This window comes from Hyperoodon ampullatus (assembly GCF_949752795.1).
Source record: "Hyperoodon ampullatus genome assembly, chromosome: 5".
NCBI classification, from domain to species: domain Eukaryota; kingdom Metazoa; phylum Chordata; class Mammalia; order Artiodactyla; family Ziphiidae; genus Hyperoodon; species Hyperoodon ampullatus.
The window spans coordinates 78,643,592-78,661,017 of NC_136918.1; the positions used below are offsets into that span (position 1 = coordinate 78,643,592).

General features: G+C 40.4%; 1 protein-coding gene across 1 annotated transcript; it reads right to left on the reverse strand.

Moving 5' to 3' along the window:
• Positions 1-2,351: 2,351 nt before the first annotated feature.
• CSTA (cystatin A) lies at positions 2,352-14,949 on the reverse strand. Its single transcript, XM_079705171.1, has 3 exons — positions 14,810-14,949; positions 6,027-6,128; positions 2,352-2,598 (listed from the first exon to the last, which is right to left on the reverse strand). The coding sequence occupies exons 1-3, from the start codon at positions 14,873-14,875 to the stop codon at positions 2,470-2,472; spliced, it is 297 nt and encodes a 98-aa protein (XP_079561297.1). The 5' UTR covers positions 14,876-14,949; the 3' UTR covers positions 2,352-2,469.
• Positions 14,950-17,426: the final 2,477 nt, after the last annotated feature.

Sequence of the window (17,426 nt, forward strand, 5' to 3'; positions counted from 1 at the left end):
TGAAATGTCTAGAATAGGCAAATCCATAGAGACAGAAAGTAAGTAAATTAGTGTTTGCTTAGGAGTGGGGGTGTGGAGAAGGATGGGGGCTGACAGTTCATGGAGTTTCTTTTTGAGGTGATGAAAATGTTCTAAAATTTGTGGGACTTCCCTGGTGGTCCAGTGGTTAAGACTTCGCCTTCCAATGCAGGGGGTGCAGGTTCGATCCCTGGTCAGGTAGCTAAGATGCCACATGCATTGTGGCCAAAAAAACAAAACACAAAACAGAAGCAATATTGTAACAAATTCAATAAAGACTTTTAAAGAATGGTCCACATCAAAAACAAAAATCTTAAAAAAAAAGTTCAAAAATTTGCTGTGGTAATGGTTTCACACATTTTTGAATATACTAAAAACCACTGAATTGTATACTTTGGGTGAATTGTATGGTATATATATATAAATTCTATCTCAATAAAAGTGTTAAATAAGAAAGAGAAAAATGGCAATTAAATGGAACACAAAGTTTTGGACTGGATCTTTTTGCAATAAAGGACATTTTTGGGGTGACTGGGGAAATTTGAATGTTGTCTGGAAGATTAGATGTTAACAAATGTTTTGATGCTGAAACCCGGCCTCTATGCACCAGCACCAAATTGAATCTCATAGACAGAGTTTTGGATGAAGTAGAACAGAATAGCTTTATTGCCTTGCCAGGCAAAGGGGCCCACAGTGGGCTAATGTCTTCAAAACTGTGTATCCCAACCCAGGGAGCTTGTGAGAAGTCTTATAGTCAAGGGGCGGGGTTGCTGATAAGGATCAGGGTGCCTGCAGGACCTGCATTCCTTCAATCTAGAGATCATCTGGCATCAGGTAGTATTGAACTGTAACCTTCTTTCTGGAAGGAAGAATGCTTCACCAAGTAGTTAACGTCTTCAGTCTGGTGTGGGTTTTAGTTCTGCAGAAGAGCTCAAAGATATTATGTATATTCCTTGAGGAGGAACCAGGACCCTGCCCAAAGACTGCACTATTGTTTCTTTTTTAAAAATTAATTAATTAATTAATTAATATTTTTGGCTGCGTTGGGTCTTTGTTGTTGCACACAGGCTTTCTCTAGTTGCGGTGAGCTGGGGCTACTCTTCATTGCAGTGCACGGGCTTCTCCTTGAAGTGGCTTCTCTTGTTGCAGAGCATGGGCTCTAGGCACGCGGGCTTCAGTAGTTGTTGCACTCAGGCTCAGTGGCTTATGGGCTCTAGAGTGCAGGCTCAGTAGTTGTGGCGCATGGGCTTAGTTGCTCCGCGGCATGTGGGATCTTCCCAGACCAGGGCACAAACCTGTGTCCCTTGCATTGGCAGGTGGATTCTTAACCAGTGCGCCAGCAGGGAAGCCCTGCACTATTGTTTCTTGACTCCTCCTCCCCGTCTTCACATCGCCCTCCCTTCCCAGATTAGCAATAGTTTGAACCTGCCCTTTGGAACTCAGGGAAGGTCATGGAGGCTGAATGAAGCCTATTTCCTACAAAAAAGAAACAGGGGACACAGAAAGGCTTTGGTGCCCAGGAGCCCCACAGGGTCTTGCTTGGTTCCAGGTTCAGTGTTAATTTCCTGATTTTAGTGGTTATATTTCAGTTTTTCAGGAGAATGTACTTATTTGTAGGAGGTGCAAAATGCAGAATTTGTTGGGGATGGAACATCACTGTAGATAACTTACTCTCAAATGTCCAGGAAAAAAGTTTTGAGGGGGCAACTTATCTGTAAGCTTGAGATTGTTTTAAAATATAAATATGCTTAATAAAATATTTGATTTAATTTTAAAATGTGAGGGTAGAGGTGGAGTGTTGAATTCTCAGCAGCCCCAGGACACTGATAACCCAAGATCTGGCCTGCCAATGGTGGGAGTGGTGGTGGTTTTATCCTTTGCATTAGGCCTCAGTAATTTTTCTAAGATTTCCAAATGACATCAGTTTGTATGGAATTTCTACTCTCAAGCTATAACATTGATTTTGAGAAAGAAAAAGTAATTTTACTCTTATATAAAATAGATGAGAGGGCTTCCCTGGTGGTGCAGTGGTTGAGAATCTGCCTGCTAATGCAGGGGACATGGGTTCGAGCCCTGGTCTGGGAGGATCCCACATGCCACGGGGCAACTAGGCCCGTGAGCCACAACTACTGAGCCTGCGCGTCTGGAGCTTGTGCTCCGCAACAAGAGAGGCCGCAATAGCGAGAGGCCCGCGCACCGCGATGAAGAGTGGCCCCTGCTTGCCACAACTAGAGAAAGCCCTCTCACAGAAACGAAGACCCAGCACAGCAAAAATAAATAAATTAATTAATAAACTCTTAACCCCAACATCTTAAAAAAAAATAGACGAGAGCTAGTGGAAGAGATTAATTTATTTGAAAAGGAATACTTCTTTATTGATAGTTACATTTATTAGCAGAGGCCATTAATCAGGAGACAGTGGAAAGAATCGACTGCTTTCAGAACATGTCGCTAGAAGCCCATGAGCTCGTCATCCTTGTTTTTGTCAGCCTGGTAGCCAGTAAGTTCCAAAGACTGATTTTGTTGAGGAAGGCTTTTGAATACTTTTATGTGAGTATAACGATCGTTACCTACTCGTATCTGGAAGTTAAAAAGAAGAAAAAAAGAAAAAGGAGATTCATTCACACAGATCCATGTCAAATGAAAGATCTACAGACCTATAAAGATTTAGCTGCAATACACTTTTTTGGAATAGCATTCCTAGACCACCATTCTTAGACACTTAGTTTACATAAACCTTCCATCTTATTTTATGAGAGAAAGGGCAGGCTAAAGGCATGGCAAGAGACATAGGTCCTAGGTTTATTTTATTTTATAGTTTACTATATTCTGTGCACAAATGAAAGTCCAGAGTTGCATTTCATTTTCAAAGATGCACAGATCAAGAAAACAAGTGACAGTCTTTTTGATGTTTCCATTTTCCGACTCCCAAATTGGGATACTTTATTTGTCACATGGTTTGAGCAAGGAGAAGAAAATCAGAATTGCCCTAGAGAATTTGGGATGTGTGGTTCCCATATCTATATTAGAACCTGCTTTATAAATGCCCATAGGTAAAACTGAGCAGGGCCCAGGGATGTAGAGTCTAGTTTCCCTTCTGAAGTAAAGGGATCTTGCTGGGAAATCATTGGTATGAAGATTGAAATGGTAATCTGGGCATGAATCTGGGACCTAGAAAACTATGGTAAGAATTTCCACTTTTGTTCTTGGTTCAGACAGTAAAAGTTTTGTCTTTGAATAATATTTATTGTGCTCTGATGTCCCTTCCTAACCTAATTTTATTTTATTTAAAAAAATATAGAAGGATGGCTTTATTTCCCTGTGCTGTACAATACATCCTTGTAGCATATTTATTTTATACTTAGTAGTTTGTACCTCTTAATCTCCTATCCCTATCTTGCCCCTCCCACATTCCCTCTCCCCACAGGTAACCACTAGTTCATTCTTTATATATAAATCTAACTAAACTAATTTTAATAAATGTCATTTATCAACTGTTTACCATGAGTCAGACACTATGATGACCATCTTATATACTTGATTATATTTACATTTTGTTCCAGGCAAGAAGAAAGGTGGAACAAGGACCATTTTACAGATGCAGAGCAGATTAAGAGAGATTAAGTAATTTTTCATAAATCTCTCAGCTAATAAGTGACAAAGCCAAACTTCAACATCTGTGTTAGTTTCACTCTATGGGGTAACATTTCAAAAACATTTATTCTGTGCTTGGAAAAGGGCACCAGTTTTGCATATATTATTGGAGGCAGCACAGCTAATAAGTAAGTATCAGACTACTTGGGTTCAAATTCTGGCTGTGCTCTTATAGTACTGTGACCTTTGTTAGTTAGTTCACCTCCCCAGGGGGCAATTTTCTTATTAGCAACACAAAGGAAATGATCATACTTATAGACATGTTGAGAGGATTAAATGAGATAATACATGCTCAGCTCTTAGGACAGTGCCTGGCACATTGTGAGTGCTTAGTAAACTTCTTTTCTTTTTAAAATAAAATTTTTATTTATTTATTTGGCTGTGCCAGGTCTTAGTTGCGGCACACTGGATCTTCGTGGCAGCATGCGGGATCTTTAGTTGTGGCATGTGAACTCTTAGTTCCCTGACCAGGGATCAAACCTGGGCCCCCTGAAATGGGAGCATGGAGTCTTATCCACTGGACCACCAGGGAAGTCCCCATAAGTGCTTAGTAAATTTCTAGTTCATTTATTCCACACAACACCCTGCAAAGTAGGTTATTATTATTCATGTTGTGAAGCTAAAGGAATTAACACTCAGAGAAGATAAGGGGCTGTGGATCACACAGGTTTTAACCAGTCAAACAAGCCGAGTAAGTGTTCAAACCCAGGACTGTCTGACACCAAAGCCTACAATCCTTCCATTTTACCACCTGTCTCTTGACAGGTACTTGAGAAAAACAAGAGGAGGTCACATCACCAGCCAGATCTGAAATCCAGAGAGTGAGTGTCTCAGATCAAAGAGGTCAACAGCTAGATGGCTAGGAATTAAGGAGGAAACTGGTCAGTGACTTTAATCCCATAGGAGAAATTTGATAGCAGATGGAAGGGTGAGGTAGGGAGGGAAGGGGACTGTGGTCTTAAGGGAAGAAATTTCCAAGATAGTTTTTCTGATGGGCCTTTTAAGAAATGTATGAGCTGGTTAGTATGTGAAATTTTTGTACTTGGATTAATCATAAGTTATTAAAATAATGATCCCAATTTTGATGGAATGTTTCTTATCTTTGAACAAAACCACTTTTAACTAGAAACCATTCTTTTCTAGCTGTGAAGAAAGCAGGAAGGGAGGAAACAAGACCATTGCTTTCTGAGGACAAGGCAGGGTCTCACCCCTGTGTAGCACCCCAGCACCTGGCATGTACCAGGACCTCAAATGTGGTAGGACTGGGCTGATTTTTTTGTGTGTGTGTGTGAATTTTATTTTATTTATTTTTTTATACAGCAGTTCTTATTCGTTATCTATTTTATACATATTAGTGTATATATGTCAATCCCAATCTCCCAATTTGGGCTGATGTTTTCACATGACCCAATCTTGTAATTTTTTCATACCAAGCTGCTTAACAACACATTTTATTTTTTTTGCTGAAAACTTAAAAAAAATTTTTATATCTTAAGTGGTTAATTGTTTGTTAAAGAGAAATAAGCCAGACTGTGCCCTCATCAAGTAGGTTAGTAAAGATTAAGTAAATACATTTGAATGTCTGTTGTAATTATTTACTAATTGAGAATTATCATCTTCTCAATACAAAAGGTTGAAAATGGCTTCCAAATATCCATGGTTGGTTTGTTGGATTGGTTCCCTCTCAATAACTTCACAAAAGTTTTCTTCAATTAGAACTGGATCAGTGTATCACTTAATTTTCTGATATAACTGTAAAATTAATTTTTAAAATACTTTTAATACTCCACTGCTTCAAACTACACCTATAGTGCCACAAGTTGAAACTAGTTATTTGAGTTACAAAAATAATATATTTAAATTATATTAATCAAAATGCTTATTTAAAGGGCAAAAGTTGTTTTAAATTATTTTCCCAGCTAATGATTCAAATCATTCCTTAAACCCGTTTAATTTAGACACATAGAATCACAAAGCTTTGAGATGGTATAAGCTTCAAGATAGCATCCGGTCCAGCCCCACATCTTTAGGATCCTAGGATCCCACATGAAGAAGCCATGGCCACAAACTAAGCTTGCTCTGAATTCTGAAATCTTTTTCTATACATTTTCTGGAAGTTAAGTTAAGAATTAATATAAGAAAGCTTTCTAAATTCACAAGAAAAAGATGATATAAATATACCATCATCTGCCAAGTTTGAGAGTTTACCACTTGGGCAGTACCATGCTAGGTAGGCATCTTGATTTAGGACAAGGAGAAAGAACAAATTATAAGGTAGGGGCGACAGGGGACATCACATAAAGTGAAAGATACAACAATATCTTTTAGTGCTAAAGCCAATGTTGAACTCTAACCTTAATGTAGTAATTCATTCCAGCAACCACTTGAGTTTTATATTCCACAGCTTCAAATTCTTCATAAGTCTCATTTGTTTTTTCTTCAAGCTGTGGTTTGACCTTAAGAAAAGAGTATGAAATAAAAGTCATATTTTTATGGCAAGACAAGAAATTTAAACAACAACAACAAAATCTTCTCTGCCCTTTGGCCTCCCCTCTCCCCCCACTTTGCATTTTGTATCTGCATTATGCACCGGCCAAACCACTCCCATCAGCAGGAATACCTGCTCAACCATAAAGAGTAACATGCTCCTAGCATTGACAAGACAATTCCTTGAAAGATAATATCCCTCCTCTATCTTGTAAGAAATCACATGACCCACCACCATGCTGCTTAGATCTGGATTAAATAAACTGTCAACTATACATCATTTGATGTACAGCCCTCAGTCTCAAAAAACTTATATACCTGTGCCTTGACTTCTAATGGGTGGAACAGTTCTCAGAGCTTTCTGAGATGTTGTTCTTCCTGGGTTATAATCCATAATTTGGCTCGAAAAAATTTCCCATTTCTTTCTTAAATCAACTGATTAAGTTTTTGTTGACAAGAGGAAACAAATTACCAAGGCTATATCGAACTCCATTTATGTGATTTACAAATCTGTTAAATATGTATTTACAAATAGGTAAACATGTCTTTGATTAATAAAAATGGGAGACGGTAATTACTATTACATTACAAAATTTTTTTATTTTGAAATAATTTCAGACTTAAAGTTGCAAAATAGTATAGCATATCTCAAGGCCCTTAATTTAATCACACCCACAAGTCCCTTTGCCATGCAAGGTAACATATTTAAGGGATTCAGGGATTAGGACGTGGACATCTTTGAAGGCCATTATTTTGTCTACCACAGAGAAATACAAGCTTAGATGCCAGTATTCCTGAACCAAGCATGAGAAGGCAGTAAGAGAGTCTGAAATTCAATATGTAAATTTTTACTGAATCTGCCAGTTTTCAGTATAGGTCGTCCATTCCTGCTCTCAGCTGGGCCTGCTATGCTAAGTGTCTACTATGGCTTCTCTGACTCAGTTTCTGCTAAGAGTAAAGCCCCAATCTTCTGCCCAGGCAGAGGACCAGTAATAGCTTGTCTTCCAGGGTGGAGGGTGGTGAGAGGGAAGGATCTGGGCACAGTCTAACTGCTTCTCATAGCAATCTTCCGTCACTTCTCCTGGTTTTAGCCCCATGCCTCATTCTTGTCTTCCTGAGTTTCTGGCATTGCTAGTGGTTGAGTCATTTTGGAGTTCTGCACCATGAATCTGCTTGCTTCTGGCTCCAACATTCCCTGTGTGGCTTATGCTCTGTCCAGACGACTCAGTCATTTTACATTGTTCATGTTTTCCATCTTCCAAAGTTTTGTCGAAAAAAAAACCCCCCAAAAAATCCCCACACACACGAAGTTTTGTCGATATCTCTGAGATGTTTGCCTATCTCACGTCTTTATGTTTGTGGGTTTATGCCTTTTTCCCCCCCTCAAATCGTTTCTATCATTTAGAGGGAAAGGAAACAAATGTGTGTGTTGGATATACCTTGTTTATTGGGAAGTTGCCTCCCTGCCCATAACATTTTCTTTTTTAAAAATAAATTTATTTATTTGTTTATTTTTGGCTGCACTGGGTTGTCGTTGCTGTGCGTGGGCTTTTTCTAGTTGCGGAGAGCCGGGGCTACTCTTTGTTGCAGTGTGCGGGCTTCTCTTGTTGTGAAGCATGGGCTCTAGGCGTGTGGGCTTCAATTGCGGCACTCAGGCTCAGTAGTTGTGGCTTGTGGGCTCCAGAGCACAGGCTCAGTAGTTGTGGTGCATGGGCTTAGTTGCTCCGCGGCATGTGGGATCTTCCCGGCCGAGGGCTCGAACCTGTGTCCCCTGCATTGGCAAGCGGATTCTTAACCACTGCGCCACCAGGGAAGCCCCAGCCCATAACATTTTATGTGCATATACAGCTTTAGTCAGGCCTCCAGTGCATCTAGGGTTCTCCCAAGGCCACACAGTCCTTCCCATCAGTGGGCAAGCATTTTGAATCCTTTTCTATTTGTGCCTCAGTTTGGGTACCAGATTGCTTTCAAAGATCTAGACATTTGCAAACTCTTTGAGTTCTCAGACCATTTTTTAAGGGCAAACACTTCTCGGACCACTACCCATTTCTCCTGTAACATTCAGAATAGATGGGAGGAATGTGATTGCTTTCTTGAGATGGAAAGTGAGGTTGAAAAGTGGAGAAAGGAAGGAAACAAATAGTGAAGAAAAAAAGAAAGAAAGAAATGGGAAGAGGTAGGGCGCAGGAGAGAGAAGAGAAAAGTGGACAAGCATGCAGAGAGAATGAGTAAGGGAAGAGTTCAGTGTCTTATTGCTCCCCCCTGCCTAATCCTTTTGAGCCTTTGAGCCACTGGGTACCAGTCAAGTTAGGAGCTGAGCTGGGAAGGGTTAATCTCTACACTAAACCCCAAATTATCTATTTAAACCTCATTTTGCAGATGAGGAACCTAAGGTTGTGAGGAGAACATGACTGCTAAAGGCTGAAAAATTACTGATTATAGTTATTTGGCGTTTTAAATGCCTTGAATAGTGAGTATCTGATTTATCTTTTTTTTAAAACTATGTATCAGACATTTTTATTTCTATCTGTCCTAGAAACACATCCAAAGCTGTAACCTTTCCATTGTATCTATGCAGTCCACAAGTCCAGAATTTTCCCTCAGGGAGTTGATTTCAAATGTCCTGGTTTGTTTCTGTAAGTGCTCTGGCACCTGTCAGACTGTGTGCCTCGATTGCAGGTTCACCGTACTTATAAACCGTAGCCCTGCTCCCCCTTTGCAGTAAAATGGATTTGTATTGCTCTATTGTTGGATGCTATGAACCTGGGATGATGAGATTTCAGGTGAGGAGGAGGAATAGGGGCAGAATTGGAAGGAGCTGATCAGTGAAATCTTATTCAGAAGGCGGGTTGTTGTCAAAAGACCCCCCAGGACGGGTGCTAAGAGGGTGAAGGGCACCTGGGAATGGTGGTCCGGAGTCTGGTGGTAAACAGACAGACCTTGAGCTGAACACAGTTGGCATTCACCTTCCTCCGCCTGCCATGCATGGTGGTGGTTGACGTGCTGAAGGGAACAGTGTAGGTTTGTTACTTGGGTCCCAACCAGGGGAAGGATGCTTTCAGGGAGGAGCACCTGGTAAAATGCAGTTACCCCAGGGCTGTTCAAGCATTTCTTGTTGCTGCAGAGCATGAATCTCGGTAAGCTGCTAGTTCTCCAGGATCTGAGGATTTAAGCCACACTGAACCCAAGACACAGGCTTTTCCCCTACCTGTAATCATTCTGCAGAAACACTTGGACTATGCATAATTTAGGAAAAAATGCATAGAAAGATAATGGTGGCAGCATGGATAGGTCATATTTGGGAAGCTTTAGAGAGTAACAAGGGAGAGTTTGGGTAGCAACATGAGAGTACAGTAGGGTTGGTGAGAGGTGATTTGTGAACATTTGTCACCTATGTTTTGAGGGCAGGGGAAGTATGGGGCAAGGCACCCAATATACAAGAAATGATGGCACCTGGCTTAAGGAGGACAAAGTCTTAGATTGGAGAGAGGAATGAGATCAGCAGGGGATAAGTAATTCAGGGCATTCTCGAACAAGATGGCTGCCATCTTTTAAGAGAAAGAACTGAGATGCCATCTGGTTGGGCCATGGGGATGGGACGGATTGAGAAACTGAGGAGAAAGAAGGTCCAAATCCACCTCTGTGGGGTTTCTAGAAAACGATCAACAGGATATGACTGAAAGGATGTCCTGGCAGCCCTAGGGTCCTGCTGTGGTTGTTCACTGGCATGAATCTGTAGATTTGTAATGGGTGAGTTTTCTGTGTTTCTACATCTTCCTTGAGCAAAGTTCTCTGAACCTGGAGTAGAAGCTGAGGAGGAAGTTGTGGCAGTGGGAGTGACCTCTAATTGAGGACTGGAATGCCAGAGCTCACGAAGTCATGGAAATCAGGGGTAGAGGAGAGTATGAAACCACCCATCATGCGATCCAGCTGGATGAGTGACAGAGTGGGCCTAGGCATGCTCTGATGAAGATGGGAGGTGAGTGTCTGAAGGATTCTGGTGTGGATGAATGGCAGGTTCTCTGGACGTGGGGACAATGGAAGAGGTGACTGATGAGGGGGCTGTAGTCAGAGAGGAGAACACAGATTTTTGGGTAAGAGCCATGACATGCTAAGCTCCTGGATGTGTCCATAATGGTATGCAGATGGGGTGTTTGTGTGGTGTCCTGGCAGACAAAAATCATGACCTGTGTGTATGCCAGGAATGGTATTCAGCAGTCACATTTGACTTAGGGGTATGTGTGTGTGTGTGTGTGTGTGTGTGTGTGTGTGTGTGTGTATGTTTTGTGTGTATGCATCTGTGCATGTGTAATAATAGCCCTTATTTCTAAAAATAATTATTGAAATAACTTTTCCTTCCTGCACATAAACATACTCAGAATTCTTATCCAATGGTTTTTTACATATGGCATGAGATAATGGATCAGCCATAATGATCCAGAGGCTTTTGCCAGTGGGCCATTCATTTGCTCCTTAATTATGGCTTTTTATGGATGGGGCCATGTTTGGCTCTTTATTTCCTTGTGTGTATCCCTTTTCTCCAATCTGTTTGATAAATTTCTCTGAGGGTAGGGACATTTTTTATGTCCGTTCTCTCCCTATAGCAATTCACACAGTACTGTGTACATAATCAGTGTTTTCTTTCTTTTTTATTTTCTTTTTTCTTTTTATTTTGGCCACACTGCGCAGCTTGTAGAATCTTAGTAGTTCCCAGACTAGGGACTGAACCTGGGTCGTCAGCAGTGAGAGCACAGAGTCCTAACCATTGGACCTCCAGGGAATTCCCAAATCAATGTTTTCTGAATGAAGAAACCAGGCTTGTTTTCCTTCGTGAGAACTTGTCTCCCTAAATAGGAAAGAGGAAAGAAGAGGGGCATAGAGAATCTTTGGAAGAGGGTTTTTTTTCCACGTGTACTCTGGACCCAAGTACTACTAACAGCCCTTAGTACCTGGTACCACCATTACCTTCCAGTCTCTGTTATCTTCAGAATGGAGAAACTCCTTTCTTCTGCCTTCAAAAATGTTCAAGTCTTCTCAACCCCAAGCCTTCTGTTTGATTTTCTTCTCTTTCTGACCTGATCCAACCTCTCTCTTTCATTCTGATGTCAAATTCCTTGAACCTGCAGTCATCATTTTTCTGATGCTTTCCCCTCTCTATGTGATGACTTTCCCCTCCTCTCTTTCCCTCCCTAATTGGTTCTTCCTTCAGCTGGCATTCCACTAAGAATCTCTCTGATAAAAACAGGGAAAGCGGATAAACTTCAGCTCCTCCAAGTATACCTGCATTTTAATAGGCGAATTTTAAAACTAGAAGCACATTAAAACATCAAAGGAATACAACTCCAAGGTAAATGACAGGGTAAGTGGAGGTCTTCCCTGGTACTCCCTCAGATCACACTAGGTATGTGATCACCTACACCTTCCCATTTCCCTGGCCCTGCCTGGGAACCTAAATAATTCTATAATCTTGGAGAAGATGTCGATTAAATTTCCTCACCTAAAGCTCGTAGAAATATCTGCCCCTTGGGGTTGTCTGTGGGGGAATAAGTGATACAATTGATGTGAAAATGCTCCCTAAACTATAAAACGTTTTCTAAGCTGACTATCCCTCAATCTTCCAACACTTAGTTGGGAATTGTCCCCTGAGGCTGTCTCCTGTGAAAGAGGGAAGACAAGTGATAATTGGGAGTTTAACACTGGAGGAACAGAGCTGCCAAACAGTAATTATTCACCTGAAAGTAAGAATGTTTGACCAGAAATCTCTATAAAGTTTTTCCTGGTCCAAAACCTAAGATTAGGAAAAAGTACTTAATTGGAAATTGTTTTATATTATGTTCCAGATTTTCTTGACTTCCCTAAAGGGATTGTAAACTTCTTGAGGGCAGGGGCCATGTCTTACAGTCCTTATGGATCTTCTATAACATTTAACACAATGCTGGATACCTAAGAGATATTCAAGAAATAATTCATTGATATTCATTTCTCATATTGCTTTAAATCTGAGGCTGGCTGCTTGCACAGAGAAGGCAAGTTTGCCACATCGTCTGCCCCCAGTGTATTCCCCTCACTCATGCTTTTTGATGTTGCTGCCACTGTGTGGTGGAAAAGGCAGGCGGTCGAAATCTGGAGATAGGCTAGCTTCTTGTCTAGGTGATTATTAACCTCTTTGAATCTCAGTTTCATCATCTGAAAAATGGACGTGATGCCTTCCCTTCTTGCCCCAAGTGGAGTGAAAATCAAATGAGAGGTCGAATGGAGGACAAGGATATCAAAACCGCAAAGCACCTTTCAGGGGTGAGGTAGCTACTCAGTAACTCTCTTATTCTGTCTCTCTGAGAGGGTTGAAGCCCAAGGTGAGCAGCAAGAAACACACCTTCAACTTAATGTATACATTGAAGGTGTGGCTCACAGATGGGTGTTATTAACAATGCAAGGTCTTCTTATAAGTTGTTACTTAAATAAAAATTATTCTGGCGAACCAAGGTAGGCTTTATAAAAATCATTACAATTTTCTGCACCTTCTACCTTTTATATTTCAAATTTCTGTTATTCCCAGCCCCCTTACAGCTCTGGTCCCTGGAGAGTCTCAGAGGGATTTTCCTGGGTCAGGGATGAAATTCAGGCAAAAATCTGAAGTAAACAATTGTAATGCCTCACCTATGCACATTGCTTTCTCATTTCCAAGTCACGGCCTGCAGGATCTTAGTTCCCGACCAGGGATTAAACTCATGTCCCCTACACTGGGAGCTCGGATCACCAGGGAATTCCCTCCAAGTCATTTCTATGCAGGTGCTCTCATTAGTCCTTACGGCTCTGAGGTCTAAGGGCAAGAGGTGTTATTTTCATTTCACAGATGAAATTGAGATTCTTTGCCCACCCTCTAATTTTAGAAAGCCCATCTCCCATAGGCCTCTCAGAATACCCTGTATCTCTAGTACTGCAGGCAAGTGAGGTCATGGACAGCCTGGGCATCACCAGACCTGGTTAGAAATGCAGAATCTCAGGCCCACCCCAGACCTACTGAGTCAAAATCTGGTCTTTTAACAAGACCTCCAGGTGACCCGTGTGCACATTCAAGTTTGAAAACACTGACAATACAGGGATTTGAATGAAGGCATTAATAACTTAATATTACCTTCTTCAAGAAAGAAAAAGTGACAAGGTATTTACTTTTTTTTTTTTACTCTTAACATGGGTGAATCATCTAATTTATTATTAGCTATTTCCTTTGAAAACTTGCATCTGGATTACCATATCCTTTGGAATGTGCACTTTCTAAGACACGTTGTATCTTGGTGTCTAATTGAAACTTTTGATCTAATATTCTTTCACATATATTTATTCACATTATTGTAAAGTAACTACTTTTTTAAAAGAACTCTTGAAAGGGAAATACTTAACCCCACAGAATGAGTGGTAGAATTTCAGGCATCTGCTCTCTTAGAGAGTTTCTCAGTGCCCTAACATAGAGAATCCCATCTTTTCCACTTACACAAGAAGCTAATCTTTGCCAACCGGTGTCATAGAATGAAGTTTCAGCGAGAAAAAGCAAGAAGGAATGATACAAGAAAATTGGGCGATTATTTACAAACCTAAAATAGAAATTTATATATTTTTTCTTTTCATAAAATATGCAATACAATAAATTTTTATTATATAGGTAATGGCTAACCAGACAACACTTAGAAAAATGTATTAACCTGCTAAACACATTGAATTCTATTTTCACCAAAATGAATTTTGGAATCACCATATACTATGCCACTTCTCTACTATTTAATCATCTTCCAAATACTAAAACATTGTCCATTGAGTCAAATTTGTAGGAAGTTTGTAAGTGGATCATCTTTATGATATTGCTCTTCATTCAATCTATTAAAATTATTTTTCCTGTAGTGCATTTGAAGTCTAGTTCATCAAGTGTTTTTTTTTTAAACCATAAGCAGGTTCTTTTTTTTTCTTAATTAATTAATTTATTTATTTATGGCTGCATTGGGTCTTCATTGCTGTGCACAGGCTTTCTCTAGTTGCGTCGAGCGGGGGCTACTCTTCACTGTGGTGCACAGGCTTCTTATTGTGGTGGCTTCTCTTGTTGCAGACCACAGGCTCTAGGCGCACGGGCTTCAGTAGTTGTGGCACGCAGCCTCAGTAGTTGTGGTGCCCGGGCTTAGTTGCTCTGAGGCATGTGGGATCTTTCCAGACCAGGGCTCGAACCTGTGTCCCCTTCATTGGCAGGCGGATTCCTAACCACTGTGCCACCAGGGAAGTCCCTAGTTCATCAATTGTTAACAACCTCAGACTTTAATTACATGTTGGCTCCACTTGGTGAGAATAGAAAAGTTTCATCAGAAACTGAATTAGTAATCCTAGAATCATACATTGTAAGAGCCTTAGAGATGATCCAATAAAAATTCTTCTTTTACAAATGGGGAACCTGAGGCTCAGAGAAGAGATATGACTTGCTCAAGATCACTCTCAGAGTTAGAATTATCAGAGGTTTCATCTGAAAAACTTTTCAGTTGTAAGGAAACCTGAACAAAACCACACATTTCCCCATGTTCTCATTTTGATGTTTACCCACACATTTAACACAGGGCCAACCTAAACCAAGATTTGGGATCAAACCTTTTCATGGACTGCATCCACTCACCGTGTTAGCGATCTCCTGGATTTCTGGAGTGGCAGGTTTGGCTTCAGTTAAGCCTCCAGATATCATTTTGGCTAACTGCGTCTTTTCTGGGCAGGATGCTGGCGCTGAAGTGGTCAGGTAAGGGTGGAGGCTCTGGTTTTTAAAGAAGGTGTTGTTCACAAGCTCCACCTGTAGAATGTTTTATTTTCGTCAAAGAACAAAAGACAAAGGGAAAATACGTCTGGAAGGGACAAAGGGAGTATGTCTTGAAGTAAGTCTTCTTGCTTCCTCAGCAGAATTTGCTAACAGAAACTGGCAAGAAGGAGGGGCTGTGGAGGAACAAGTGGGTGTGTACAAGGCATAGTGCTGGAACAAGAGTCAAACTTCCCTGCGTTCTCTTTGACCTTGGTTCCATCCTGTTGCATCTGAAGTATGAAATCTGAAACCACAACCAGAGAGTTTCCCAATGTTTAACTTCTAACAAAAACTTTATTTTTTAAAGGAATATATATATATATATATATATATATATATATATATATATATATATATTTATTTATTTTTTTGCGGTTCGCGGGCCACTCACCGCCGCAGCCCCACCCGCTGGGGAGCACAGGCCCTGGACGCGCAGGCCCAGCGGCCATGGCCCACGGGCCCAGCCGCTCCGCGGCATGTGGGATCCTCCCGGACCGGGGCACGAACCCGTGTCCCCCGCATTGGCAGGCGGACCCTCAACCACCGCGCCACCAGGGAAGCCCAAGGAATATTTTTTTAATAATGTCAAGGCCGATTGTTTAAAGTGGACTTGACTTTATAAAGAAAGTAAAAGATCTATCTGGAGAATCTTGGCTGGATGTTTGTATTTTACTTTTATTTACATTTCTAGAACTGTTTAAAATATAGAAAGACACAAAGGATAAAACAATAAATACCTATATTCCTATCATCCAGAATTAAAACTTTTAACATTTGGTCATATTTGTTTCCCCCCCTTTTTTTTTTGGTAGTTGTTTTCAAGAAATAAACTACTGATATCACAAGTTCCCCACTTCCCAACCCCCAATCTTGCCCTCCACACTTGTAAGCTACATTGTGAGTTTGGTATCCTTCTAGTCCATTTTTTATACTTTTATTTAGTGTGTTTTTAAAAATTGACTTAAATTTTATGCTAAACATATACTCTATATTATGCTTATTTTCTACTCAAAATATTTTTCAGTCATTCCATGTTGATACACAGAGAGATCAATCTAGTTCATTTCCTTTAAGTGTTATTCTATGATAGATCTATTTGTCTATCTACTTATCTCTATCTATTTATCTATCTACTGTTTATCCATTCCCTCTAAGTGCTATATACTATTCAATATTTACATACTTATTCCCCTACTGATGAAGACTTTGGTTGTTTCCAGTTTTTTACCCTTATAAACAAGAGGCTTTTTTTTCCCTTTTGTACATGTGTGAGGGCTTTTGCAGGCAAATTATCTAGAAGAAAAACTTGTTTTGTGTGAATATTTATTTGTATTATTTTATTCAATTTTTGGAATGTGTAACATGTACACATGATAAAAATGTTCAAAAGGAACAAAAGAGTTTCCAATATAAGAGTGTTCCCTGCATTGGCAGGTGGATTCTTAACCACTGTGCCACCAGGGAAGTCCCTGGAATGCCTTTATCTATGTATTGAGAAAAATAGCAAATGTGGATAACATGGTGCTCACTCAAGAGGCCACAAGTCATCTTAAGACTTTGGCTCAGCTCTGGCCACACATAATCCTTGACATCTTTCTGTGACCTTCTCAAGTCAGGTCCCCTCATATCCAGGAGTCGAAATGTTTTTCAAGGTCACAGCCTATTTTTACCTCTCTGTTCACCGACTAGTCCAGGTGATCCTTATCTAATCTCCCCAGTGGTCAGCCATGGGGAAAGCAGCATATCTTCTGTTCTCTTTCTAGAGTTTATGCTCTGTTACTCTCAGATATTCCCTCTCGATTTTCAATAATTACTTGTAGAAACAAAAACTGCCCCAAAGCAAATGTTGCTTTTATCCTACTATATATCCTAGTTATTTTCAAGGTAGTGTGGATGCCTCTGACTGACTGGGTAAGAGTCACATACAAGGAAGTGCAGAAAAGAAAAGCTCAACAGTTAATATCTCTGTGTTAATTATTTAATTAATTAAACACACATTTATTTATTTATTTAAGTTTTGTTTACTTTGTTTAATAGGCAGTGATGGTCTCAAAACTCTTTCTCTTCATCGGATGTTTGATCCCCTTGTAAAGCTTTGGGTTTTTGAATTTGAACATGGTGCTTTACTCCATCAATAACATGATTTTCCTGCTGTAGTGCATTGTGAAGCTCTTTTAAAGAAAATTGGATCCAATCCATACCTCTGTGAAAGCCAGTCTCTTTGTCAAAAGGTACGGTGCACTTTCCTACATGGCCAAATTGTGCAAAGTGTTCTCCCAGCTCACTCGTGACCGCAGTCCAGGGAATTTTTCTAAGAAACGCAATGGCCAGCGGATGTTCGTTGGCAGCGTCGTAGCGCTCTTTGCTGCTGAAGCCGCCATCTTTAGATTAATACACATTTATTTTTAAGTATCTTTAAGGTTGTATTATTGGATTTTTGGGG

Excerpts from the sequence above, each read along its gene's own strand:
- CSTA (XM_079705171.1), bottom strand. The coding sequence starts at position 14,875 with ATGATATCTGGAGGCTTAACTGAAGCCAAACCTGCCACTCCAGAAATC. Across the intron at positions 6,129-14,809 it reads TCCAGGAGATCGCTAACACG|GTCAAACCACAGCTTGAAGA; the intron begins GTGAGTGGATGC and ends TCTTTTCTTAAG. Across the intron at positions 2,599-6,026 it reads GAATGAATTACTACATTAAG|ATACGAGTAGGTAACGATCG; the intron begins GTTAGAGTTCAA and ends TTTAACTTCCAG.